Source organism: Crotalus tigris, unplaced genomic scaffold (genome assembly GCF_016545835.1).
Source record: "Crotalus tigris isolate CLP2741 ecotype Arizona unplaced genomic scaffold, ASM1654583v1 scf7180000024341.3516292, whole genome shotgun sequence".
NCBI classification, from domain to species: Eukaryota; Metazoa; Chordata; class Lepidosauria; order Squamata; family Viperidae; genus Crotalus; species Crotalus tigris.
This window is the reverse complement of record NW_024100511.1, coordinates 3,006,925-3,034,794: the sequence shown is the minus strand read 5'-3', so window position 1 is coordinate 3,034,794 and position 27,870 is coordinate 3,006,925. Positions and strand designations below refer to the sequence as shown.

Genomic DNA, 27,870 nt, shown 5'->3' with positions numbered 1-27,870 from the left:
AGGCACCATCAGCTGCAGGAGGGGAAGAGATGGGGTAGACAGAGGTTTCATGGCACCCATCTTAGCTCCTGTGATTCCTGCCCTCAGTGAGGTGGCTCTCTGGACCGGCAGTCCACTGAGCTTTCCCTTAGCTGTTCCATTGATGGGCTGCGAGCCATGGCTGGGAACTTCCACTCAGCCAGGTTGTTCCACTCGGCTGCTCACCTGGTTTTCCATTTGCTCCCCCAGGTTACCATGACCCCAGGGGGGACTGGTTGATCCTGGGCTTCTGCTGTCTTCCCTATGTGGCTTGCCCACCAGACCTTAGGGCCCGGATAGGTTCCCTTCATCGCTCTCTCTCCCCCTTGAACGTGGGCAGTTGGGGTGTGTGCCAGCTGCTTGCATTCCAGCTTCAGCTTGAGTCCTTGCTGGAGTCTATCGAAAGGGGGCTCCCCCCAGCTTTGTCTCCCCATCCGGGTTTTGATTGGCTGCCGATATCCTGAAGCTGCTAACATCCTGATGGAGTCCAGGTAGGCTGTTAGAGAGAGAGCTGGTTTAATGTCAACTGTACAGTTGGCGAATCTAGAAAAAGGAACTCCTGGGACATTGTTTTTCCAAGAGTATAAAACTTTACTGAATAAGCCACATTGGCACAGAAGAAGCAAAACCAGCTCTGGGTTTCCCGCACAAAAGTGTAGTTAATCCCCCCTTTTCCCTTTGGCAACTATAGTCCAAAACATCCATCAATCATGCCTCTTCATTTTGATATGAGAAGCAGTCTGCAATGCCAGGATATCTGCTCAGGGTGCCCTTGGATGCCATCAATATCTCATGGTGCAGGCAGATGTTTGAATACTGTTCTCCCTCCCCTGTATTCCAATCACCCTCTCCCTATTATTGTCAAGCTGTGAGTGAAGAGGAAGTGTAGGTGAAAGTGAGCATCAGTCTTGACAGTTGCTTTAGTAGTGGAGCACCTGGTTAGAATGGGTGATTTTTCTGTACACATGCTTTTCTAGTTTGCCATTATGGTCTCTTCTGATCAGGATATGCAGGAAGGGTAGCAAATTGTTGTTTTCATCTTCTCTAGTAAACTGAATTTCTTTAAAAATGTTATTGATAGTTCTGAGGGTGTATACTAATTGGTCCTTTTTATTATGGTGAAGGTGTGATCTACATATCTAACCCCTATTTTTGGTTGTATTTGTGGAAGTGCTATGGCTTCTAGGCGTTACATGAAGACCTCCACTATAAGTCCTGAAAGCAGTGATCTCATAGGTGTACCTTTAATTTGTTGGTAAATTTATCCATCAAATATGTAGTTATGCAGAGTTTTATGAGATCCATAATCCTTGGTGCTTCAATCTTCATGTATTCAGTTAAATCAGGTGTACTGTGGAATGGATGAGAAGCAGCAGACCCATCTTCCCATGTTTCTATGGATGCCCCAAAATACACAAACCTGGCATATCCCTCCATCCAATCATATCACTATCAGGGACCTCTACATACAGCATTGCAAAAGAATCAGCACAAAATGTTGGGCACCTTACAAGAGGAAGCAAACACTCCATTAACTCTCCACTAAAACTCCACTTGGATGTGACTATAGATGAGGATGAAATCATGATCTCATTTGATGTCACAGCCCTGTTCTTAGATCCTTAGATTCAAAATTAGCCAAAGAATCCATGACTGCATTGTTCCACAGCACACCTGACTTAACTGAAGATCAAAACATAATCTTGAAATATCCTCTTAATTCCTATGAATCTATATACTGATAAAATGCTAAACAGAATTGTATAGAGTTTTCTGTATATCAGTTTCATATTAAAAGATATTTAAACTACTGTAAAACTTCAGAACTTCAAAGATATTGTACTTACAAAATGATAGAAGCAAAGATACATAGGTAAAATATTATGGAAATATAAGTACAAAGCTTGATAGTTAATTCTTCAACAGCAACATTCCTTTAATATAGTATGTTAAGTTTAGGTACACAACTTCATAATGAAATTATTAGAATAAATTCAGAATTGACCCAACTGTAATCAATTAAATACAACTAAGTTTTTTTCTTGATTCCAGGGATGGACTACTGTTGCGAACCAAATCTGAAGATATGATATCCCAGCTTCAGACCAATCTTTTGGGAACCATGTTGACATCTAAAGCTGCTGTAAAGAATATGATTCAACAGCAGGGTGGTGCTATTGTTAATGTTGGTATGTCTACCTAAACAAACTTGGATTCATTGTTTTAGTACTATATTTAATACATTATTTTTCTGGAAACAATGTAAGTTGTGTTTAAAAATACCTTTGTATAAGTTAATATATTTGAAAGTTATTATAAAAATCCCTAATAATTTGGGTCTAAAATTCTTCTTTGTATGTGGTATCTTTTACCTACAGAAAATGCTTTACATTTCAGCATAAAATGATACTTACTAGAATAACAGAGTTGGGGACCATATAGGTTTTCTAGTTCAACCCTCTGTTCAAGCAGGAAACCCTATACTATTTCAGACAAATGGCTCTCCAATATCTTCTTAAAAACTTCAGTGTTGGAGCATCCACAACATCTGGAGTCAAGTCATTCCACTGATTAATTGTTCTAACTGTCAGGAAATTTCTCCTTAGTTCTCGGTTGCTTCTCTTCTTGATTAGTTTTCATCTATTGCTTCTTGTCCTGCCTCAGGTGCTTTGGAAAATAGGTTGACTCTCTCTTCTTTGTGACAGCCCTGTAGATATTAGAATAGTACTATCATGTCATCCCTAGTCCTTCTTTTCATTAAACTAGGCATACCCAATTCCAGCAATTGTTCTTCATATGTTTTAGCCTCCAGTTCCTTAATAATCTTTGTTCTTTTTCTTTGATGCATTAAGAAACTATAAGACTGTCAAGGATGCTGATTACAACCATCCTTATTAATTGTAGTATGCCAGATCAAGCTATTAGGATAACAACTAATTAATGTACAATAGATCATTTCTCTATCCTGCATGTAAGAATCGGTTAATTCTCCTTTAGGGTGTTATACTACGTTTCTGTCTTTATTTCCTTTCTTTACCAGTTGTAAACTTTGTCACCTTGTAGCTGGTGCTCATGGGTCTTCTGGGTACAAGAGATCAAGGACTCACTGCAGTCTGTTGGTTTTGAAAATTTTATTTATTTTTATTTATTTAGAAAATTTGTATTGCTACCTACTCGCACATGGTGACTCAAAGCGGCTTACATAAATAGAAAACCACCCTATAAAAAATAAAATAAGGAAAAATAATATAACAATATAATAAACCCCCACCCCAGCAACAACACACATTAAACTAGCCATTAGCTGGGCTCTATCCCATTCTGGGTTTCCCAGGTCCGCTGGCAGAACCAGGTCTTCAGCGCCTTCCGAAAGAGTGTTAGAATGGGGGTCAGTCTAATCTCTGAGGGAATGATGTTCCAGAGTGAGGGAGCCACCGTGGAGAAGGCCCTTCTTCTGGGTCCCACCAGATGCATCTCCTTAAGGGACAGGACTCACAATATTCCTTTCCTCCCTGCTGTAGTGGGTTGGGTAGATATGACCAGCAAGAGATGGTCCCTCAGGTAAACTGATCTCAAGCCATAAAGGGCTTTAAAGGTGATATTAAATGATAATTTAATGCTCTACTTTTGGCATTTTGGGGGTGAGCTTTCCACCAGAGAAGGGTTTTGATTCCTTTAGAATCAAAAAATTCCAAATATAACAGTTTCATAATACTTTCCACTTTAGCACTGAAGATATTTTTTATATTGTTATTGCTTTTAAAAATGACTGTGACTAAGCACATTTTTCACTCAGTTTTAAAACAGAAAATGTAACAAGGACTTAGTTTTATTTTTTTCTGTATAGATTGATTGTATTTATTTATTGTATTTGATATTATTTCAAGTATGTATAAAAACAAAAACTACAGAGAAGGTAATTATATTTATGTCCTGTTAATTCACCACAGTTACTGTTGGTATATTATATATTGGATATATATAAGTTATTTTATTCAAATGAAAGCTTGAATCTTCTTTGTAAGTCCTTCAAACAAATTGAATAAAATAAAATGGGCAATTTTTTAAATTAAGTTATCAACATTGAATACTGTTATTGTAAATTGAATGTCTATAATTACAAATTTTAAATTTGGGCTTTATTACTTTTATCTTTATTTTAGGAAGTATTGTTGGATTAAAAGGCAATGCTGGTCAGAGTGCATATAGTGCTAGCAAAGCAGGATTAGTTGGATTTTCACGCTCTTTTGCTAAAGAAGTAGCACGAAAGAACATTCGAGTCAACATGGTTGTTCCAGGTGAGTTTTGGGTTCAGTTACTTATTCTTTATCACATAAGATTCAGTATTTTTGGAATATGAAAGTCACAAAACATGGGCACATAGCTATATAAAAGATGGGGTGGGTTATTTGGGTCAATTTGGGTCAATATAAAAGGCGGGAAAATGACATTGCCATAGGTATATACTATAGGCCACCCAACCAAACAGAGGAAATAGATGAACTTTTTGCTAGTCAGCTAATTATGTAGGAAGCACATCACAATAATAATGGGGGACTTTAACTATCTTGACATCAACTGGGAGACAAACTCTGCACCAAGTGGAAGATTAAACAGATTCCTGACAAACCTAGCAGACAACTTTGTCTCCCAAAAAATAGAGAAGGGAACTAGGGGATTAGCCATTTTGGATCTAATTCTCACTAACAGAGATGAAATGATAGAAGATGTTGAAGCCATAGGAAACTTGGGAGGAAGTGATCATGCAATATTGGAATTCAACATTATGGAAGCACAAGCACTAGAACACAGTCAAACTAGAGTTTTGGACTTCAAGAGAGCTAATTTCAATAAACTTAGAGAGGTTTGGGAAGGATTCCATGGATGAGAATCCTCCAGGGGAAAACAACTCAAGAAGCTTGGGAAATTTTGAAAAGTGAGATAATAAAAGCCCAGTCTAACACAATACCAACAAAGAGGAAAAATAACAGCTCTCAAAAGAAACCAGCATGGCTGCACAAAGAACTCTCTGATCAATTGAAAGATAAAAAGGACAAGTATACAAAGTGGAAAGAGGGACACATAACTAAGTCAGAATATCAGCAAATAGCCCGAGTCTGCAAAAATGAAGTGAAGAAAGCTAAGGCTCAAAATGAACTAAGGCTTGCGACCAAAGTCAAAAATAACAAAAAAAAGCTTCTTTCAACATGTAAAAAACAAGAAAAAAGTGAAGGAAACGATTGGTCCATTAGTGGGTGAAAGTGGCAAGAAGGTGACAAGCAACAGGGAGAAAGCAGAACTATTTAACTTGTTTTTTGCATCTGTCTTTACACAAAGGGAAAAAGCAGACCGACCTATCAAAAATAGTGCCATAAAAAACAGAATAGAAACACAAGATAGGCAAGAAAATGGTAAGTGAGCACCTGTCCAGCCTAGACGAGTTCAAATCACCAGGACTAGATGGATTACATCCCAAGGTTCTCAAGGAACTGGCACATGTGATCTCAGAACATTTTTCAAAGATCCTGGAGCACTGGGGAACATTTTTCAAAGATCCTGGAGCACTACCAGAGGACTGGAAAAGAACTGATGTAGTTCTCATCTTCAAAAAAGCGAAAAAAATGGATCCAGGAAATTACAGACCTATCAGCCTGACCTCAATACCTGGGAAGATTCTGGAAAAGATAATCAAACAATGAATCAGCGAACACCTACAAGCAAACCAAGTCCTAGTGGACAATCATTTAAATATGAGCCAGCAGTGTGCTGCAGCTGCCAAAAAAGCCAACATTGCTAGGCTGCATTAACAGAGGGATAGAATCAAGATCACATGAAATATTAATACCACTCTACAATGCCTTGGTAAGGCCACACTTGGAATACTGCATCCAGTTTTGGTCACCACGATGTAAAAAAGATGTTGAGACTCTAGAAAGAGTACAGAAAAGAGCAACAAAGATGATTAGGGGACTGGAGGTTAATATAAGGAAAGGTTGATGGAATTGGGTATGTCTAGTTTGATGAAGAGAAGGACAAGGGGGGACATGATAGCAGTGTTCCAATATCTCAGGGGCTGCCACAGAGAAGAGGGAGTCAAGCTATTTTCCAAAGCGCCTGAAGGCAGGACAAGAAGCAACGGATGGAAACTAATCAAGGAGAAAAGCAACCTAGAACTAAGGAGAAACTTCCTGACAGTTAGAACAATTAACCTGTGGAACAGCCTGCCTCCAGAAGTGGTAAATGCTCCAACACTGGAAGTTTTTAAGAAGAAACTGGACAGCCATTTGTCTGAAATGGTATAGGGTTACCTGCCTGATTAGGGGGTTGGACTTGATGACCTCCAAGGTCCCTTCCAACTTTATTATTATTATTATGGATCATCGCACAGTCAGCCAGATGTTCAGACTGGATTTGGCATTTTGTCTACCTATCGAGTCCTTCCCAAGGTCCTGGGATAGGCAGATGTGAATGTTTGATGTTATTACAGATATTGTCGCAGGATGGAAGCAGTTCCTAGTAAGGCCGCCTTTTGCAATTGACTAATGGCGAATTTGTCAATGCCAATGGTGTTCAAGTGGTGCTCCAGTTGTTTTGGGATTGCACCCAAGGCTCCTATGACTATTGGTAGTACCCTTGCTTGCTTTTGCCACAGTCTTTCTATTTCTATTTGTAGGTCTTTGTATTTTGTTATCTTCTCCAGCTCTCTCTCTTCTATTCTGCTGTCTCCAGGCACTGCCACATCCACTATCCAGACTTTTTTGTCTTTTTTATCGAAATTGTTAAGTCTGGGGTGTTATGTTGCAGGTGCTTGTCTGTTTGAATTCTGAAGTCCCAGAGCAGTTTAATTTTATCATTTTCTATGACTTTCTCTATTTTATGATCCCACCAGTTTTTGCTTACAGGCAAATGATATTTTTTGCAGATCTTCCAATGCACCATTGTTGCTACTTTGTCATGCCGCTGCTTGTAGTCAGTCTGTGCAATCTTCTTGCAACAGCTTACCAGGTGGTCCACTGTTTCTTCAGCTTCTTTGCATAGGCGGCACTTACTGTCTGTTGCTGTCTTCTCAATTTTGACTTTGTATGCATTTGTCCTTAAGGCTTGATCTTGTGCAGCCAGAATTAGTCCCTCGGTCTCTTTCTTCAATTTTCCTGCTCTTAGCCATTGCCAGGTTTTATTATTATCTGCTTTCCCAGCTATTTTTTTCATGTATTGGCCATGTAGTGCTTTGTCTTCCCATGCCTCTATTCTGTTCTTCATTTGGTCTTTCTTGTAGGCCAGTTTGGTCTCTCCAGTAGTTAGTAAGCCTTCCTGATATACTAATTTCAGTGCATCTTCATCATTGTTCTTCAGATATTCTTCCAAAGCCATTTTTTCTTCTTCAACCATCTGATGTACTTGTAGCATTCCACGCCCACCTATTTGCCTTGGTAGATAAAGTCTGTCAATGTCACTGCGTGGATGAAGGGCATGATTCATTGTCATTATTTTTCTGGTCTTCCTATCCATTACTTTTAGTTCTGCTTGAGTCCAGTCCACTATTCCAGCTGTGTACCTAATGACTGGGATTGCCCAGGTGTTGATTGCCTTTATGGTATTTCCTCCATTGAGTTTGGATTTTAAGATCTTCTTCACTCTCTTGATGTATTCACCTCTAATCTTTTTCTTGACTTCAGTGTGCTTGATGTTGTCAGCTTGAAGGATACCCAAGTATTTGTAGTACTCTTCCTCATCCAGACTCTTAATGTTATTTTCGTGGGGCATCTTGATTCCTTCAGTTTTCACTATTTTTCCTTGTTTGATAGTAAGTGTGGCACATTTGTCCAAGCCAAACTCCATTACAATATCTTGGCTATATATACGGACAGTGTTGAGCAGCGATTCTATTTCAGATGATGTTTTTCCATACAGCTTCAGATCATCCATGTAAAGGAGGTGGGATAGTCTGGTAGATGTTTTTGATGTTTGATAGCCATGTCCTGAGTTATTCAGTATTGTTGACAGAGGAAACAGTGCAATAACAAATAGTAATGGTGATAATGAATCTCCTTGAAATATTCCTCTCTTGATATTAACCTCTCCCAGCCTCTCACCATTGATCTGCAACTGTGTCTTCCATTGTGCCATCGATCTTTGCACAAATTTTCTGATGTTTCTACTGACTCCTGTTATTTCTAGGCACTTTATTATCCAATCATGTGGCAGAGAGTCAAATGCCTTTTTGTAGTCAATCCATGCCACATTCAGGTTGGTCTTCCTTCTCTTGCAGTTTTCCAAGATCATTTTGTCTATTAGGAGTTGATCTTTTTTTCCTCTGCTATTGGGGCGGTTTCCTTTCTGCTCAGGTGGAAAGAGATTGTTTTCAACTAGATGCTGTTGTACTGCATCAGCTACCACACCAGTTAGTAATTTGAAAGTTGTTGGTAAGCAGGTAATTGGCCTGTAGTTACCTGGTGTTGCCCCTTTTGCTGGATTTTTCATTATTAGGTAGGTTTTCCCAGTTGTTAGCCACTTTTCAATTTCTCCTCCTTGTAGTATATTGTTGAACTGCTTGGCAATGAGTGGGTGTATAACAGTTAGATGTTTCAACCAAAACCCATGCAGTTCATCTTCACCTGGTGCTGACCAATTTTTGATTTTCTTGCTCTTTTTTCTACCATTTTTGTTGTTATTACTAGTTCTTTCATTTCAACTTCTGTTTTATTTGCATCCACCTCTTTTAACCAAGCCGCATCCTTGTTGTATTTCTTTGGGTTATCCCATATCTGCTTCCAGAACTGCACTGTTTCTTCCTTGTCAGGTACTGACTGATTCCTTGCAGTTTCTCCATTGATGGATTGGTAGAAACGTTTCTGATTGGATTGAAATTGGAGGTTCTGCCTATAGTTTGCAATTCGAGCTTCATATCTACTGATTTTCCTGGCTATAGCTGTTATTTGTTGCTTTATTATTTCCAGTGCTTCCTTGATCTTCCTTGTTTCTAAGTGGTATTTCTTGATTAGGTATTCTTTGGTCTTCTTGTTCTTCAGCTTCTTTTCTTTCATCTGTTCTAGCTTGCTTGCATGTGATCTTAACTTGGTGATCTTATTTTTTAGTCTAACCTTCCATTTTTGTGGTGCACTGTTTGTTTTTCTTCTTTGTTGATTTTGCATCTTAGGTGTTCAGTTATAACTGCAGCTGTGCTGTACATTAGTTGGTTTGTTTCTTGCAGTGAATTGGTGCTTATACTTGATATTGCAGTATTTGCATCTTTTAATGCTTGTGCTAGCTGTTTCTTTGGAACAAGCTTCAATGCAGGCAGCCTTATTCTGTTGTTTTTGTGCTGTTCTAGATGCTCAGTTATTCTTTGTTTCAATTCTTTTATTTCTTTAGTTAGAGGGTTTTGTTCTTCCTGAGGAAGAGGTGCCTGGTTTCCAAATGAGAACAGTTGTATATCTCTGCTGGATTCCTTCACTGCCAACTCCCCTGGTTTGCCTCTACATTCTGAATTACTTCTGGTAAGGCTTTGATTTCTTTGCCCTGGGTAAACCTTTGCAGTTCGTCCAATTCTGTTTCTGTGAATACTTTATTTCGTGTTATAAATCAGCGTTGATCTGCTAGTCTCTGTTCTGTTATTTCTGATTCTGGATGTTGTTCTTTCCAGAACTGGTGCATTTGTTTTAGATATCCTCTTCTTGTTGGACTTGATCTGTAGTAACAGATCATTATTTCTTTGTTTTCCATCACTGTGTATCTGCGACGGGTAGACACCTTTTCTTCCAGTAGTTCTGCAGCTGCTGGCCCTGGTTGCTCAGCCAACAGTCCTGAGTCCTGTAACCCATTTTTCACCAGATATCCAGGAACTCCAGTATCTAGCGCGGACCTTGTTAACCGGGCGACGTCCGAGCCGGTATGGCATTCTGAAATTTACGTCTCACCATATTTTTTATGGGAGAGACACTCTTTGTCTGACTCCTCTGATGAGACCTGTCCAGTATGGTTGAACCTCTGGCATAGCTCTCATCTTTCTCAGAGTACACAAGCCCCACAACCACATCAAGATAGTGCCTCACTGGGGGATGATGATGATGATGATGATGATGATGATTTTGGATCATCGCACAGTCAGCCAGATGTTCAGATTGGATTTGGCATTTTGTCTACCTATCGAGTCCTTACCCAGGACCTGGGATAGGCAGATGTGGATGTTTGATGGTATACAGATATTATTATTATTATTATTATTATTATTATTATTATCGATCATCGCACAGTCAGCCAGATGTTCAGACTGGATTTGGCATTTTGTCTACCTATCGAGTCCTTACCCAGGACCTGGGATAGGCAGATGTGGATGTTTGATGGTATTACAGATATCGTCGCAGGATGGAAGCAGTTCCTAGTAAGGCCGCCTTTTGCAATTGACTAATAGCGAATTTGTCAATGCCAATGGTGTTCAAGTGGTGCTCCAGTTGTTTTGGGATTGCCCGCAAGGAGCCTATTACTATTGGTAGTACCCTTGCTTGCTTTTGCCACAGTCTTTCTATTTCTATTTGTAGGTCTTTGTATTTTGTTATCTTCTCCAGTTCTTTCTCTTCTATTCTGCTGTCTCCAGGCACTGCCACGTCCACTATCCAGACTTTTTTGTCTTTTTTATCGAAATTGTTAAGTCTGGGGTGTTATGTTGCAGGTGCTTGTCTGTTTGAATTCTGAAGTCCCAGAGCAGTTTATTTTATCATTTTCTATGACTTTCTCTATTTTATGATCCCACCAGTTTTTGCTTACAGGCAAATGATATTTTTTGCAGATCTTCCAATGCACCATTGTTGCTACTTTGTCATGCTGCTGCTTGTAATCAGTCTGTGCAATCTTCTTGCAACAGCTTACCAAGTGGTCCACTGTTTCTTCAGCTTCTTTGCATAGGCGGCACTTACTGTCTGTTGCTGTCTTCTCAATTTTGACTTTGTATGCATTTGTCCTTAAGGCTTGGTCTTGTGCAGCCAGAATTAGTCCCTCGGTCTCTTTCTTCAATTTTCCTGCTCTTAGCCATTGCCAGGTTTTATTATTATCTGCTTTCCCAGCTATTTTTTTCATGTATTGGCCATGTAGTGCTTTGTCTTCCCATGCCTCTATTCTGTTCTTCATTTGGTCTTTCTTGTAGGCCAGTTTGGTCTCTCCAGTAGTTAGTAAGCCTTCCTGATATACTAATTTCAGTGCATCTTCATCATTGTTCTTCAGATATTCTTCCAAAGCCATTTTTTCTTCTTCAACCATCTGATGTACTTGTAACATTCCACGCCCACCTATTTGCCTTGGTAGATAAAGTCGATCAATGTCACTGCGTGGATGAAGGGCATGATTCATTGTCATTATTTTTCTGGTCTGCCTATCCATTGCTTTTAGTTCTGCTTGAGTCCAGTCCACTATTCTAGCTGTGTACCTAATGACTGGGATTGCCCACGTGTTGATTGCCCTTATGGTATTTCCTCCATTGAGTTTGGACTTTAAGATTTTCTTCACTCTCTTGATGTATTCACCTCTAATCTTTTTCTTGACTTCAGTGTGCTTGATGTTTTCAGCTTGAAGGATACCCAAGTATTTGTAGTAATCTTCCTCATCCAGACTCTTAATGTTATTTTCGTGGGGCATCTTGATTCCTTCAGTTTTCACTATTTTTCCTTGTTTTGATAGTAAGTGTGGCACATTTGTCCAAGCCAAACTCCATTACAATATCTTGGCTATATATACGGACAGTGTTGAGCAGTGATTCTATTTCAGATGATGTTTTTCCAGACAGCTTCAGATCATCCATATAAAGGAGGTGGGATAGTCTGGCAGATGTTTTTGATGTTTGATAGCCATGTCCTGAGTTATTCAGTATTGTTGACATAGGAAACAGTGCAATAACAAATAGTAATGGTGATAATGAATCTCCTTGAAATATTCCTCTCTTGATATTAACCTCTCCCAGCCTCTCACCATTGATCTGCAACTGTGTCTTCCATTGTGCCATCGATCTTTCCACAAATTTTCTGATGTTTCTACTGACTCCTGTGATTTCTAGGCACTTTATTATCCAATCATGTGGCAGAGAGTCAAATGCCTTTTTGTAGTCAATCCATGCCACATTCAGGTTGGTCTTCCTTCTCTTGCAGTTTTCCAAGATCATTTTGTCTATTAGGAGTTGATCTTTTGTTCCTCTGCTATTGGGGCGGTTTCCTTTCTGCTCAGGTGGAAAGAGATTGTTTTAATAATAATAATATTATTATTTTGGATCATCGCACAGTCAGCCAGATGTTCAGATTGGATTTGGCATTTTGTCTACCTATCGTGTCCTTACCCAGGACCTGGGATAGGCAGATGTGGATGTTTGATGGTATACAGTTGTTATTATTATTATTATTATTATTATTATTATTATTATTATTATTATTACTACTATTATTATTATTATTACTACTACTTCTACTACTACTATTACTACTATTATTATTATTTCTCCAAAATTTCTATTTCACAATTATATCAGCTTGATATTCAGTAGTTAAAGAAAATTAAAATGGTTGCTAGGGGTACTTGTAGTGTATACAATTTTTTCCAGATGATGGCAAATTTACTTCAGTGATAGTCCTGATTGTTGAATGTACTTGTACACACATATGGGAGGCACTTGAAGTGGCCACACAAGTTTTTTTTTGAGATCCTGCCAAATGGTGTTAAATAGCAGGAGTAAATACTGGATACTGTACCTGAAAGTATGTCCATATATAATATAAATGCATGCGTACATTTTAAAGAAAAAGTGAAGATACTGTGGTACTGTGGTTGAGCAACATATATTGGTACATATAAATAGATTTCTCTTCTCATGATAAACTGTTTTCATACTACTACCATTTTCAAACTATACCTTTTGAGTAAAACCTCCAGTTTTACATCCAAGAAAAATATATATTTCTCAGCCATAGTCGCTGCTGATTTTATTAAATTCGTATGTTTCTTCATTATACTCTGCTAAAATTACAATTCTGCAAATACTTTATTTGGTGCAAGCCCAACTAAGAACTGTCAGACTGATGAAAGAGCATCCAAATAAATATTAAGACTATGAATATGAATTGCCTTCTATTTTTATGTATGTGTGTGTTTTTGGGTCTATGTCATATATGAAATTTCATAAGAGTATGTTTGCATATGTAGCATACGTGGAAGTACAGAAACCTCCTGGATCATTCCATGTCAAGTGGTCTGATATCAGAAAAATGCCCTACTGGACCATCACGGATTTTGATGAAATTTTGTGTGAACATGCACACACGTCACCAATGAATATTGGTGAAGTGTTACATTTGCTGATGCAATACTTGCAGAGATAGTCATTTGTTTGACCCCATACCGCAGCTTTCTACAGTACGATTCTGAGATTCCAGCAACTTTGAAATATAATATCTCTGGCAATATTTTGTTGAGAGAAACAAAACTTGGCCATCTTGTACAACTTTTTGTGCTCTATTAAACAAAATAATAAACACATTCTCATGAGCGATTTCCATCTAGATAATTTGGAGCAAAGTTGGCTGAAAATATTGCGGCTCAAAAAAAAGTTTAAAGTTTGGCTTTTTATATCTCTAGAAGGAAAGGTATGATAAACGTGAACTTTGCGTGTAATAACTTAACAACATAAGGCTTTCAAATATAAAATTTCATTCTCCTACTGCTTTCCAATAGTTTACAAATTGAGTGTAAAGCTGTCGTTTTTTGTAAAAACACCAAAAATAGGGTATTTTCAACCCACTTTTACAAAAAAAGACCTTCTGGAAACTCTGTTAAATCATTCTCATTAGAAAGAGCATGTTTCAAACCCCCTAAAAAAGTAGGGTTCATTGCTGACGTATAAAGCCCTAAAAATAGGGACAAAGTTGAGGACATTGCTATGACAATGTCATATACGTCATCATGCATTCTTTTATATTGTGCTGTTGTCATTTCATTTATGCTGGAATTTAAATTGTGTAATTCATTTCTTGCATGCTATATCAATCTGTTAGTCTTCTAGCGATGCTTCTACATTAATGACAGCGGTTAAATGTGCTGTAAGTACTTTAGTGATGCCACACGTTAGCATTGTTGTGGCTATAGGATTCTAAACTGTACAGGTGTAGTTGTCATATTTCTATCATAACATTAAAACCTTATATAACTTCTGTGTTTCAGATTTTGCAGTAGTACACTTTATATTATTGCGAATTTCCATAATATGCAAAATGGATGTCGATGAGTCAACTTTGCCCAAATGCGCTGTTGGAGAAAAATTGTCATCAACTTGCCACCATGGTTCATTTTATTCTAATGAAAGTGGGCTGCATTATGTGCACAGTTTGTCCGCCAAAGAAAAAATACTCATTACTCGGCGGTCGGAGGTTGAGCTCACAGACGATGACCAAATCTGTTTGTATCGCAAAGCGATGTATCTGAAAAAGTACGACATGAAGCAAAAGTTGTGCTGCAACCCATTTGACAAACAAAATCATGTAGCTAAACATGGGCTGTTGAAAGTTGATCTAGCCATGTCCAATGATTTAACAAAAGGGGCGAAAACAAATGTAAAGCCGGGTCAAAAGATTTGTTCCAAGTGTAAAGGCAAATATGTTTCCGTGGTCCAAAGCATGTCAGATTCTTCGTCGTCAGATAATTACGATTTGGACATTTCTGACACTGTTAATCAAAATTTGACCGATTTAGGGACTTCTCTGTTAAAAATTCGGAAGTTGAGCAGTAGGGATAAAACTGGCTATGTGAAACAAAAAATTGAACGTATGCAGAAAGTGGTAGCAAACAAAATAATGTTAGCTGCTGGAGTAGCAGCTGAAGATATTGGACAAACTAGTGAGTCTGCTGCTAAGGAATGCCAGTCATGCCAGGATTATGCTAATCGAAGACATGAAAACAAAACTAATCAAAGACATGAAAACAAAAATTAAAATATCTGATAGATTGATGAAAGTTCAATTATTGACTTTGGCCCCAAAGAGTTGGTTGATACCGGTGACAGCAAAAACGTTTGACATTTCAGAATGTATGGTTAAAACAGCAAGAAAACTAAAGAAAGAGGCATTTGTGCACTACCAGATGCAAAAGTTGGCAAACCTCTGCCAAAGGAAATCACCGACAGAGTTCGAGATTTCTATAAGGATGACGAATTTAACAGGATGTGCCCCAGCAAGAAGGATTGTGTTTCCGTTTCAGCTTGATGGCGTCAAGGTTCACAAACAAAAGTGGTTGTTATTGTGCAATCTGAAAGAACTGTATGTTCTGTATATCAAAACAAATATGGTACTGAAATTGGTTTCTCCAAATTCTGTGAACTCAGAACAAAGTGGTGTCACCGTCTGTGCCTCAGGCACACATCCCGTCTGCGTCTGCACCATTCATCAAAATGTTAAGCTTATGCTACAAGGTGCCAACATTAAAGAGGACTACAAGCTGCTCATGGGAAAGACAGTTTGTGATCTAAACATAAAGATTGTATGTTGCAGCGATGCCAAAACTGCCTTGTTGAAGAGGCACTGATAGCACATTTGGACGAAATATTCGAGGACTGGGATTCAGAAGAATCAATAGAATTCAAACAATGGGTTCATACTGACCATGAAACGCTGGAAACAAATGTTCTCACTGTTGATGGCTTCATCGAATAACACGCTAACAAAATGTGGAAACTGACTGGCCACCACTTCGTTTCAAAACATCAAAGCGAATATTTGAAGTCGTTGAAAGCCGGCCTGAAAGAAACCAAACTGATTGTACTGATGGATTTTGTGGAGAATTACTCATTTGTTGTACAAAATGCTGTTCAAGGCTTTCACTGGGAAAATTTGCAAGCCACACTGCATCTGTTCGTCGCTTATTATGTTGATAAAGATGGCGCACTACAAATTGTCAACTGTTGCATAATTTCTGAATATATGAAACATGATACAGTTTCTGTGCACGTATTCATTCGGACGTTGATTGAGTTTTTGACAACTAAAATGAAGATTACAAGAATATACTACTTTAGTGACGGTTCAGCGGTGCAATACAAAAATGACAAAAATTTCGTCAATCTGTGCAATCACAAACATGATTTCAAAATTGAGGTTGAATGGAATTTTTTTGGCACAAGTCACGGCAAATCACCATGTAACGGAGTTGGTGGCACAACTAAACGTTTGGCTGCTCGAGCCAGCCTCCAGCGACCATCAACCAACCGAATACTGACACCAACAGATCTGTTCAACTTTTGCGACAGAAACATTCACGGAATTAAATATATATATGTTCCGAAGGAAGAAATTGAAGAAAGCAGGATGCTGCAAGATGAAAGATGGAAAGTTAGTAGCACAATAGCTGGCACAAGAGATCATCACCAGTTTGTGCCAGTTGATTCAAATTCGATTTCTGTCAGCAAAGTTTCAAATGACACGATTAACTTTGTGGCGAAAATGTCCAATACCGTCGATCCGAATTTAAAATTGGCCGACATATTTCCCAGTTTTTATGTTGCCTGCATTTATGACAAAAAATGGTGGGTAGGCAACATCATGGAAATTTTGATCGAACAAAATGATGCATTGGTAACATTTATGCATCAGCGAGGCCCTGCTCATTCATTTTATTGGCCTGCAAGACAAGATATTTGTGGGGTTCCAGAACCACATCTTATCTGCATGCTTCCAGCGTCTTCAGTTATGTCGTCAGGTCGATAGTATCAATTCCCAAAAGCAACGCTAAAGAACGTGGCACGTAAATTCAATAATAAATAAGTGATCGTTGGAATTTGGCACTTCGTACGAACAGTATGGACTTCGGCTTGGGAACCATATAAGATACCCACTTTAGGCTTGGGAACCTAGGATAAATTGCCCAATCGTCGGCTTGGGAACCGGACAGATACCCACACAAGGCTTTGGAACCTGAAGGAAGAAACCAAACTACAGGCTTGGGATCCTGAACCAAGAAACCCACCCATAACTGGTGTTGCACGGCTATCAGGCATGCCCCTATGGTGACGGGGTTGCTGGTTCAAGTGCCTGAACTGGTAGTGACAATGTCACCATGGACCAACGCAGTATAATAGTAGTAATGATGTCTATGTAAAACAAACAAGACAAAAAAATAGAATAAATGTGATGTTGCCATAGCAATGTCCTCAACTTTCTCCCTATTTTTAGGGCTTTATATGTCAGCGATGAAGAACCAACCCTACTTTTTTAGGGGGGTTGAAACATGTCTTTCTAATGAGAATGATTTAACAGAGTTTCCAGAAGGTCTTTTTTTTTGTAAAAGCGGGCTGAAAATACCCTATTTTTGGTGTTTTTACAAAAAACGTCAAATTTACACTCAATTTGTAAACTATTGGAAAGCAGTTGGAAAATGAAATTTTATATTTGAAAACCTTGTGTTGCTAAGTTATTACACGCAAAGTTTCACGTTTATCATACCTTCCTTCCAGAGATATAAAAAGCCAAACTTTAAACTTTTTTTTGAACCACAGTATTTTCAGCCAACTTTGCTCCAAATTATCTAGATGGAGATCGCTCATGAGAATGTGTTTATTATTTTATTTAATAGAGCACAAAAAGTTGTACAAGATGGCCAAGTTTTGTTTCTCTCAACAAAATATTGCTGGAGATATTATGTCTCAAAGTTGCTGGAATCTCAGAGTCATACTGTAGAAGGCTGCGGTATGGGGTCAAACAAATGACTATATCTCTGCAAGTATTGCATTGGCAAACGTAACACTTTACCAATGTTCATTGGTGATGTGTGCACATGTTCACACAAAATTTCATCAAAATCTGTGATGGTCGAGAAGGGACCCCCAGACCACTTGACATGGAATGACCCTCCCTCAGATCTGTGTATGAGTGCCTTTTTCACTTTAAACCTGAATATGTTGTCAAGCATTGGTAACTTATCTGTTCTCGCCAAACCTTTATGTAAAGGAAACTTTATTTAATTCTGCAGTGCACTATCGATTTAATAAGTTTCTGCTAATTTGGATGCAAAGTTTTTTCTTGAAATGACTCCTAGTTGTCCAGCAGTGATATTTAAATTTTGAAGCCATATGACACTAATGTCAGGAGAATTTTATTTCATAAACTCTTCCCTTCTCTTTTTTTAGGCTTCATTCATACAGATATGACAACCCATTTGAAAGAAGAAGAGCTGAAAAAAACAATTCCTCTTGGAAGATTTGGGCAGCCACAGGAAGTTGCTCAAAGTATTGCATTCCTTTTAGAAACTCCTTATGTAACAGGCCTTGTTCTGGTTATAGATGGAGGCTTGCAGCTTTTGATTTAAACACTATGAATTCTACATGAAAAGTTATTCAGCTACTCTAAAAATCTCCAAAGAGATCGAAGCAATATCCATCTTATTATATTTTAATTCAAATTAAAAGAAACAAAAGATAACTAGGTTCCATTTTAGTTGTATTTGGAAATATAAGAGAGGATTAAAATAAATATATTCCAAAATCTATTAAAACAGTATTGTATTTTTTTTGCAAGACTGGTTAATAGAACATTGTATATGTTGAAATTTTTATGAGATGGCCCAGAAAGGCTTCTGTCTATGTGGAGGGCAACCTTCAGAGCTAGTTGAAGATCTGCAGAATTCTAGGTTCTCTTGTTATGTTCTGAAATAATGATAGAACTGGAATAGTACAGTATGTTATGTCAGCCTGGAGGTTGGCATAATTAATCTCTGCCCAGTACAATAGAAAATAAAATGCAAAGAAATAAATGGTAAGAACACCGTTCCTTCTTCCTTCCCTAGCTACTATAAACCAATAGGAAACAAATCCTCTGACCCCTTCTGCCCAATACCTCCAGATTGTTCTACCTGAATTATTTTTTAAATCACTGATATCTTAAAAACTAATTAATTTATTGTATATGTTTTCATGAACCCAAGCCTGTCATCAAACAAAGTAGGTTTATTTCTGAAAAACTGGTACCATAAATCAGTTTACTTATGTGATGACACAAAATTCAGTTCTGTTAACTATTAAGAGGAGCTAATACATCATCTTTGAAAATGGGCTCATTTATCATATATTTTGAAAATAAAGTAGGGATTTTTTTCATACTTGATATATAACTTTTATATAACTGATGAAACTTAATGTTGAAAAGTCAATAATACCACTCTGTAGAAAACAATGAATACTGCACAAATGTAATACAGATCTCCTATTAAGTAGTTTCTAATAAAGTTTGCAAGTATATTTGTAATTAGGGTGGATTTTGGGGGAGGTATAGCAAACCAAAGACTGCAAAAGCAAACCTGACAACCACAGCAAAGACCAAGAAACCGGTGAATGAACTGGTTCCTTGGTACTTTTCTAGATAAGAAGAGAATTGGAAATCATTCCCCAAGTACTCTAGACATTTGTTGTAAGGACGCTGCAATACAGCGGTTTTCAGTGAATTTGAGAGGTGGGGGATGACAGGATTAGCTATCTTGTTCACAATTGTGGTGGAACATTTTAACGGACATTAGGTTTGAAAACTTCACTTTCTAATCACTTCAGAAATTACATATTAACCTAATCTTAAAACTATTAGAGATCCTCAGAATGTTTGAAAAATTAACAATTGAGTTTTAAATTCAACTCTGAAGAAAAATAAGCTTAAGAACTTTAAATTTTTTGAAATAAATGGCATAAAGCTAAATAAGATTTTGATCAAAGAAAGTTATAAACATATTAGGGTCCAGATAAATTTGGAATACTTACACTGTATGATTTTGAAATTAATTATAAAAAATGAATACATTTTAACGGGAAAAGATACATTTTATCTATTTTGACTATTGTAAGCCATAACATAAATAAGTGTCAAGATTGAATTGCTGAGGACTTCCGGTTTGGGTTGCAGTGGCTGTGGGCACACGAGGAGGCTCTCTCTCTTCGTTACCTGCTTTTCCTCTGCCAGTAGACCCTTAATCGGGTCAAAAAGTCACCCTGGAGGGTGACTACCGATGAGGAGGACTCTCGTTGATTGCGGGGGGAGGAGGTAGCTCCTTCTGTGGTCCGAGGCAGCTCCTCAGGGCCGACGGAGAGAAAGATCGACCAGTAACATGGCCGATTATTTAGTTGCTCCAGCTGAAAGTCAAAAGAACATCTAAGCATTAAGAAACCATCATGGATGATCCCGGTGAGATTTTTCCCTCTCTCCTTCTGCCTAACCACTCTCCTGTCAAAAGCCTTTTGGAATTACTTCCCTGCTTTGAAAGAGCTGCCTTTGCTTATCTAGGGAAAAGAGCTTTCCATAACAAAGGAAAAAACTTCTTATTGACTATTTTTACTTTTGGCTACTTGGGGGCTCTGGAAAAATCGTCATAAAACTTTATTATTATATCTTCTAAGCTGGAGGATAGTGTCTTCCTATGTCTTGGACTTACTTTTTTAAAGGGATAAATATTTATTGTTTGAAAAAAACAACAACAACTCTGTTAGGAAAAGGTGGAAAAGAGACTCCATAGCTCTGACTTTGCTAATCTCATTCTTGATTTCTGGAAGAGACTTTCATAGTTTACTGAGGACATCTTGTGGAGAAATTTAATTGTAACTGTTTTTTGTTTGTTTTACTATTGAAATGGAGAAATCATACTCACAACTCAACTGTAAACTCATACTGGAAAAAAATTATGAAGCTACTGAGGAAATATGTTCCCAAATAAGAGAGAGAACTGCAGAAATAATAAACAGAAATTTCACTGTAAATTTACAAACTGACCTTCAGACTCGTACTTGATCATTCTACAGACCAAAAAGCAACAGAAGAAGAATTAATTTACATACAACCTATGGAGACTTTGGATGACCAAAAAATGATTGTAACTAAACTATCTACAATTGCAAAACTAACAGAAATCGACTTGAAATTACAACTGTTGGAGAATTATGACAACCTTGATAATCAACTATTAATTATAAAATTGGACATGATTGAGTGTTTTATCCAGCAGACAGGAACCAGGCATCAAAAACAGAGAATGGGAGGTCTTTTACTGACCCAAATGATATTACAAGCAATAATGGGAGATCTATTTGCTGAAATAGAGGCTTTGTTATGGAAGCCTGCTTGGTGTAGGAAGAAAGCCAGAATAAGACTAAAAAGAGAAATTTAAAATGATATGTAATGGGTTAAAAAGGTTTTGAGAAATATGGATATTTAAGGATATTTAAGGATTAAGATTTAGAGTTGAAAATTTGTGATTATTAGAATATATATGTTAAACAGAGTAAGAATGTATTTTCTTGAATAATATGTTTATTTATATGAAAACTATTTTGTAATGGAATGAGAATAAGAATATGAAAGAGGCTTTTAGAAATTCAGATAGCTTTAACAACTAATTGAGTGTGTTAAGTTAGTAAGACGATGTCTTGTGTAATAATAGGTGTGTTCTTTTTTTAAGATATGATAATTATTTGAATGAGATTTAAATGCTATTTGAAGTAATAAGAAAGATCTGTGATAAAATCAATGGTTTATGAGATTATGAATTAGAATATATCTGGATTAGTATTTTAAAAGGGATACCCGAAGTGATAATACATTTATCTAAGGTTAAACTGGACTATGGTAATTGTAAATTAATAAAGCTCAAAACAGCATTAGGATTTATAGATATGTAATGTAGAAATGGATTATGTAAAATAGGTTATATCATTTGAGGGAAATAGAGAGGGAACATTTAATGTATTTACTTGAGCTATTATATGATTTTGTTTTTGGATGATTGACCACCTAACCACCACGGTGTATCTTGAGCATTCTGTTGTAAAAGTTAAAAAAACCAATAAAATTTGTTATTAAAAAAAGATTGAATTGCTAAAATGCTTGCTAATCTCTGTCGCTACTCAACTTGCCATAAAAGCAGGGGGAAGGGGAAGCTTAGGAGAAATAGGATTTTAAGAAGCCGTCTATGGACTGTGAGAACCAAGGTCACAGAATCAGGTATCTGACAGAGAAGTGGACCGTTCTCATAACAAACCAAAGAAATATGATTGGGGAATGTGAGCACTTGGAGGGTGGGGGGTTATGGAGAACTATTGTTAACTAACCAGATTTGATTTTGCTTCTTCAGTACCGAGATGTGTATTCAATAAAGTTGATCTTTTATCACGCCTCAGGGCCATAGAGTTTACTCAATGTTGGATTCAGTAGTCAGACGGTTGATATTAAATCAGCTCTCCTGAAATTATGAGTGCAGCCTACTTGGAGGCTTCTGAGAGGACTGTAGCATAATGATGTCAGGAATGGAAATTAAGACTGAGACCGCAGCCAAGCTGGGGCTGATTCTTCCTTTGAAAACACCGGTGGCCACCCAGTTGGACTTCAGAATGCAACCAATGGTAATGCGGTCCAAGGTGAGAGCAGAGAAGATGGGGCAGCCCCAAGTACGTGAAGAGGGAGCTGTGGCAGGATTCCTCTATGCCAGAAAAGCCCAATTAATGAGCAGTGTGAAGAAGGCTGCCGAGATGGAGTTCCCCGTGATCCCATCAAGGATTGTGATAACCCAGGGAAGTGAGTGGAAGATCAAGAGGGCTGCAGACTGGGAGTAATTAGCAGAGTGGAAACCTTTAACCACTTCCCTCAGTCCTTCTGCTTGGCTTAATTCTTGAAAAACTTTCTGTCTGGAGGTCTCAAGTGAACAGAGACTGTTCTTGCCCTGTGTCAGAAGGGGAAAAGACTTTCCTTTGTGACTATTACTTTTTGGTTTCATCTACCCAACGTGAACAAAGATTGTTCCCGCCCTTTTTTAATAAAAGGGGTTTGTTTTACTTGTAACTAAGTGGTTCATTATTACTTGCAAAGGCTGGGTCAGAACAGGATGGTGGTGCTCCATGATGAAGGGTTCTGGAATTGGGGGTCATCGATTTCCTGGAAGGACTCCGGGCTAGGTATGGGGACCCCACCCAAACCTGCTGAGTGTAATCTGATATCTGCTCCATAAGATGGGGAACCAGCCTGTGCCTGAATATATTTGGGAATTTCATAGCATAGCCTAGAGACTGAAGGGGTAGCTGGAATGCCTGTTGGTCTACCAATTTCGAGACGGGCTAAGCAGAGAGGTGTATCAGAACTGCCTATCCTGTGGGATTCCCGACAATGTCCAACCTGGTATCAACTAGCCACCACAGTGGAGTTGGACCTGATGGAATATCAACACGTCACACCTGAAAGCTGCCCTTGCCAAAGCCAAGAGAAGCACCTGCTGGCATGTAGAGGGGGAGGGGTCCCTCCGAGCACCAGAGATGGTCCACGTTGCCCTTCTGGAGCTTGCTTCCGATGTGGGATGGAAGGCCATTGAGCGGCCAATTGCCTGGCCCCCAACCCATGTTGATGCCAAGAACCCCAAGCAGATCCGGTGGGCTCAATACTTCAATTGATTTAACTTTACCCTTTGGTACCTGCCAGGGAGAAGAAACTTCTTTTTTTTAAATTTTATTTTTTATTTTTTAAAACAACAAAACATAACACACATACACACACAGTGTATACTCCTTTTTTTTAACAGCAAATTCATAACGGTATTCTTTATTATTTGCATTTCCCCCCCTTATTCTTCTTTGGATATATTTGTCCTTGCTGTTCCGTTGTTTCTTGTTTACATTTTTCTTCCTTCATACTATACCTCATACTAAAAATAATACATATTATTATTACTATACATTATTATACACACATTTTCCACTTTTGACCTTTCCACATTTATTCTCCTTTATTATTTTTAGTCTCCAACCAATCATGCCACTTATTCATATTAGATAATACTCTGTATCTTCCTTTTCTTTTATCTCTTTTGTTAATTTGTCCATCTCAGCACAGTCCAGGATTTTTCTTATCACTTCTTCCTCTAATGGTATATTCTCATTTTTCCAGAACTGTGCGTATACTATTCCTGCTGCCGTTGTTATATGTAGAATTAAGAACCCATATTTTTTTACTATATTTTCTGTTTAAAATACCCAGCAGAAAGATCTCTGGTTTCCAGTCTATGGGTTGGTCTATTATTTCTTCCATCCATCTTCTTATTTTAGTCCAGTATTTTTTCGCAACTGGGCATGTCCACCATAAATGATAATATGTTCCATGTACTTTTTTACATTTCCAACATGTTGGCGAATTGTTCTGGAACATCTTGGCAAGCTTTTCTAGTGGAAGATGCCATCTGTAAAACATCTTCAACTGGTTTTCCTTGAATGCCGCTGACATAGTCAATTTTATGTTTATTTCCCATATTTTTTCCCATTTCTCCAATTCTATATTATATCCGAATTTTTTTGCCCATCTAATCATTGTGTCTTTGACAACCTCGTCTTCCATTTCATATCTCAATAGGTATTTGTATAAATTGCTAATTAATTTTATTTCTGTTCCATGTATAATTTTATGCAATTCTTGTGGCTCTTTTTGTATTTCATATAATTTTTTGTCCTCTGTATATTTAGATTGAATTTGTGTAAATGTCCACCAGTAAATCTCTCTGCCTATATCTTGTTCCAATTCTTGTTTTGTTTTCAGATTTCTCTTTTTGTTTACTAATTCCTTGTATCTAATTATCTTATTTATATCCAGTAGGTTTGGGTGTTTCAGAGCTTCTGTTGGGGATAACCACACTGAAATTCTTATATAATGTTTTTGTTTTATTTTTTCCCAAGTCTGTAGCAATGCATTCCTAACAATGTGTCTTTGAAAGTATTTATATATTTATATATTTTTGGGAAGAAACATCTTGGCAGATGCTCTATCATGCCTACTACAATACAAGAGCTCCAGAGAGGAATTAGTTAACCTCAGGGTAGCTAGCAGCTCAGGGCTCTAGTGGGCCAATTATGTCAGCTCCCCCTCAGGCAGCTATTAATGAGACCCAAAAACTGGGGGAAGCCCTGGAGGGATGAATGTTGTAGAAATCATAAAGAGGACATAACAATGAAAGAGAGTCTGGCTTGGAAGGGTTCCAAACTGTTTGTGCCACTCAACCTAAGGGCCCAAATTTTGCAAAGATGTCATGACATGAAGCCAGTGCCATTTTGGTTTTGTGAAAACCCTCCACTTGGCCAGAAGGCAATTTTGGTGTCCTAAGATGAACAAGGACATAAAAAATTATGTTGTTGGGTGCCCGACCTGTGCTTCTATGAAAAGACTGCCAGGAAAGCCTTCTGGACTGTTGCAACCTGTGGCTAATCCCCACAGCCCATGGGAGAAGTTAGCCATGGACTTCATTGTGGAACTGCCTGAGAGTTCTGGAAATTCTGTAATCTGGACTATGATTGACCTGTTTTCTAAGCAAGCACATTTTGTGACATGCCTGAAACTCCTATCAGCTTGGATCTTAGTCAAGCTATTTGTGCAGTATATATATAGGCTGCATGGAGTCCCAAAGCACATCATCTCTGACCACAAAGTTTACCGCAAAGTTCTGGTGGGAATTTATTAAATTAATAGGGTCCTCAGAGGGACTTAGTTCTGGCTTCCATCCGAGTACCAATGGGGCAGCAGAGAAAGCTAACTCAATGATAGAGCAATATTTATGCTGCTATGTGAACTACCAACAAGTTGGGCAGAACTTCTACCTTTAGCCTACAATAATTCTGTACACAGCAGTACTGGGTTCACCCCATTCAAGATAGCAACGGGAATAGACTTTGTGCCTATGCCAGAACTACTATGGGGTTCCCCTTCCTCGTCGACCTTAGCCGACAAAACAGGTTTGTTTATTTATTTATTTATTTATGAGACTTATATACCGCTTTAAGTGCAAGCACTCTCTAAGCGGTGTACACCAGTAAGCAATGTCTACATATATTTACATTGCCCCCAACAATCTGGGTCTCATTTTACCTACCCTGGAAGGATGGACAGCTGAGTCAACCTTGAGCTGGTGAGATTTGAACCGCTGACCTGTTGAACACAGTCAGCTAAAGTGGCCTGCAGTACTGCACTCTAACTGCTGTGCCACCTCGGCTCGGTTGATCAGAAGAGAGCTCCCCATGAGAGTTATAGGATTTGGAACCAGGTATATCTGTCCACTAAGTATCTCAAGTTAAGGCAGCCTTGTAAGAAGTTAAGCCCTAAGTACATAGGACCTTTCTCAATTGTGTAAATAATTAATTCAGTGACTGTTAATTTATGGTTGCCAAGGGAATTGAAATGAATTCACCCAGTATTCCATTGCAGCTTATTGAAGCCCTTTGAAAGGTCCAGCCTAAGATCTGAGAGAGAGGAACCTCCTATACTGGTCGAGGATGAAAAGCATTATGAGTTTAAGAAAATATTAGACTCAAGGATCTTTAGGAGGAAATTACAGTACCTAGTCCTGTGGCTATCCTCTAGCTCACAGATTGGCAACATGCAGCTCTGGAGCTGCATGCGGCTCTTTGAGCCTTCCCCTGAAGTTCCCAGCCTCCTCTGCCATTTGTAGAGAGAGACAGAGACAGAGCTTCTCTCTCTCTCTCTCTCTCTCTCTCTCTCTCTCTCTCTCTCTCTCTCTCTGTGTGTGTGTGTGTGTGTGTGTGTGTGTGTGTGTAAAAAAGAGAGTAGCCTCATCCTGTTCCAACGAGCTGACAAGCTTATTGGGCGGGGCTCCTCCCTTTGCTGCATCTCTGCAAGAAGCAGGAAGGGCAGGAAAGAGCTAGCTAGCTCAGCTATGCTGACTCAGGAATTCTGGGAGTTGAAGTCCATGAGTCATAAAAGAGCTGAGGTTGCCTACCTTTAAGCTAGCCCAATAAGAATGTGTGTCAGCTTGTTGGAGAACAGCTTGAAACCAGCTTGCCAGGTGAGCAGAAGATCGGAGAGAGGAAGAGAGAAGGGAAAGAGAGAAAGAGAGAGGGAGAGAAAGAGAGAGGGAGAGGGAGAGAAAGAGAGGGGGAGAGATGGGAAAGAGAAAGAGAAAGAGAGAGGGGAGAGGAAAGAGGGAGATGAAAAAGAGAAAGAGAGAGAGAGAAGAGGGAGAGGAAAGAGAGAAAGAAAGGGAGAGAGAGAGAGAGAGAGAGAGAGAGAGAGAGAGAGAGAGAGAGAGTCAGCTTGTTGGAGAACAGCTTGAAGCCAGCTTGCCAGGTGAGCAGAAGATTGGAGAGAGAAAGAGAGAGAGGGAGAGGAAAGAGAGAGAGAGAGAGAGAGAGAGAGAGAGAGGAAAGAGAAAAAGAGAGAGAAAGGGAGAGGAAAGAGAGGAAAGAAAAAGAGGGAGAGGAAAGAGGGAGAGAAAAAAGGGAAAGGAAAGAGAGAAAAAGAAAGGGAAAGAGAAAGAGGGAGGGAGAAAGAAGAAAGAGAGAGAGAGAGAGGGAGAGACAGACAGAGAGACAGAGACTCTTGACATCTAAAATGAAGATAACACTGCATATATCCTTTTTTACCTTTATGTGATATATATGTATACGTATAGGTATAGGTATACGTATACATACATACATACATACATACATACATACATATGCATATGCATATGTATGTATATGTATGTATGTATGTGTATATGAATGTACGTATATGTATACGTATACCTATACCTATATATATATATATATATTCAAAATAAAAGTGAACACCAGGGAAGTTAAAACTATAAAAAGTTTAATTAAAAAACGCCAAGCTTTCACCGGCACCTGCCGGCATCATCAGGGCTTAGAATGCTAGGAAATGAGGAAGTCCCTTTATAGGTCAGCCAGGGTCTGTGTCCGGCTCTTCGATCTCGTCACCGGACCTGATTGAGTAGATTGTGCTCCAGTGATCTTTTTCTTTTTACACCACTTATCCATCTATATGATGTCATTAATCTTCTCTTTGTTGGATTTTGGGTTAGATGGAGTGCCCT

The 27,870-nt window shown here is 38.4% G+C and overlaps 1 protein-coding gene across 2 annotated transcripts in view; it reads left to right on the top strand.

The window, feature by feature from the left end:
• Window positions 1–18,760, top strand: part of CBR4 (carbonyl reductase 4) — a 44,105-nt gene extending 25,345 nt beyond the window's left edge. For both annotated transcript variants that reach the window (XM_039326514.1, XM_039326513.1), the window contains exons 4-6: window positions 2,071–2,207; window positions 4,182–4,316; window positions 18,164–18,760. In XM_039326514.1, the coding sequence (XP_039182448.1) occupies window positions 2,071–2,207; window positions 4,182–4,316; window positions 18,164–18,342 (451 nt within the window). In that variant the 3' untranslated portion in view covers window positions 18,343–18,760. The remainder of the gene's footprint in view (window positions 1–2,070; window positions 2,208–4,181; window positions 4,317–18,163) is intronic.
• Window positions 18,761–27,870: the final 9,110 nt, after the last annotated feature.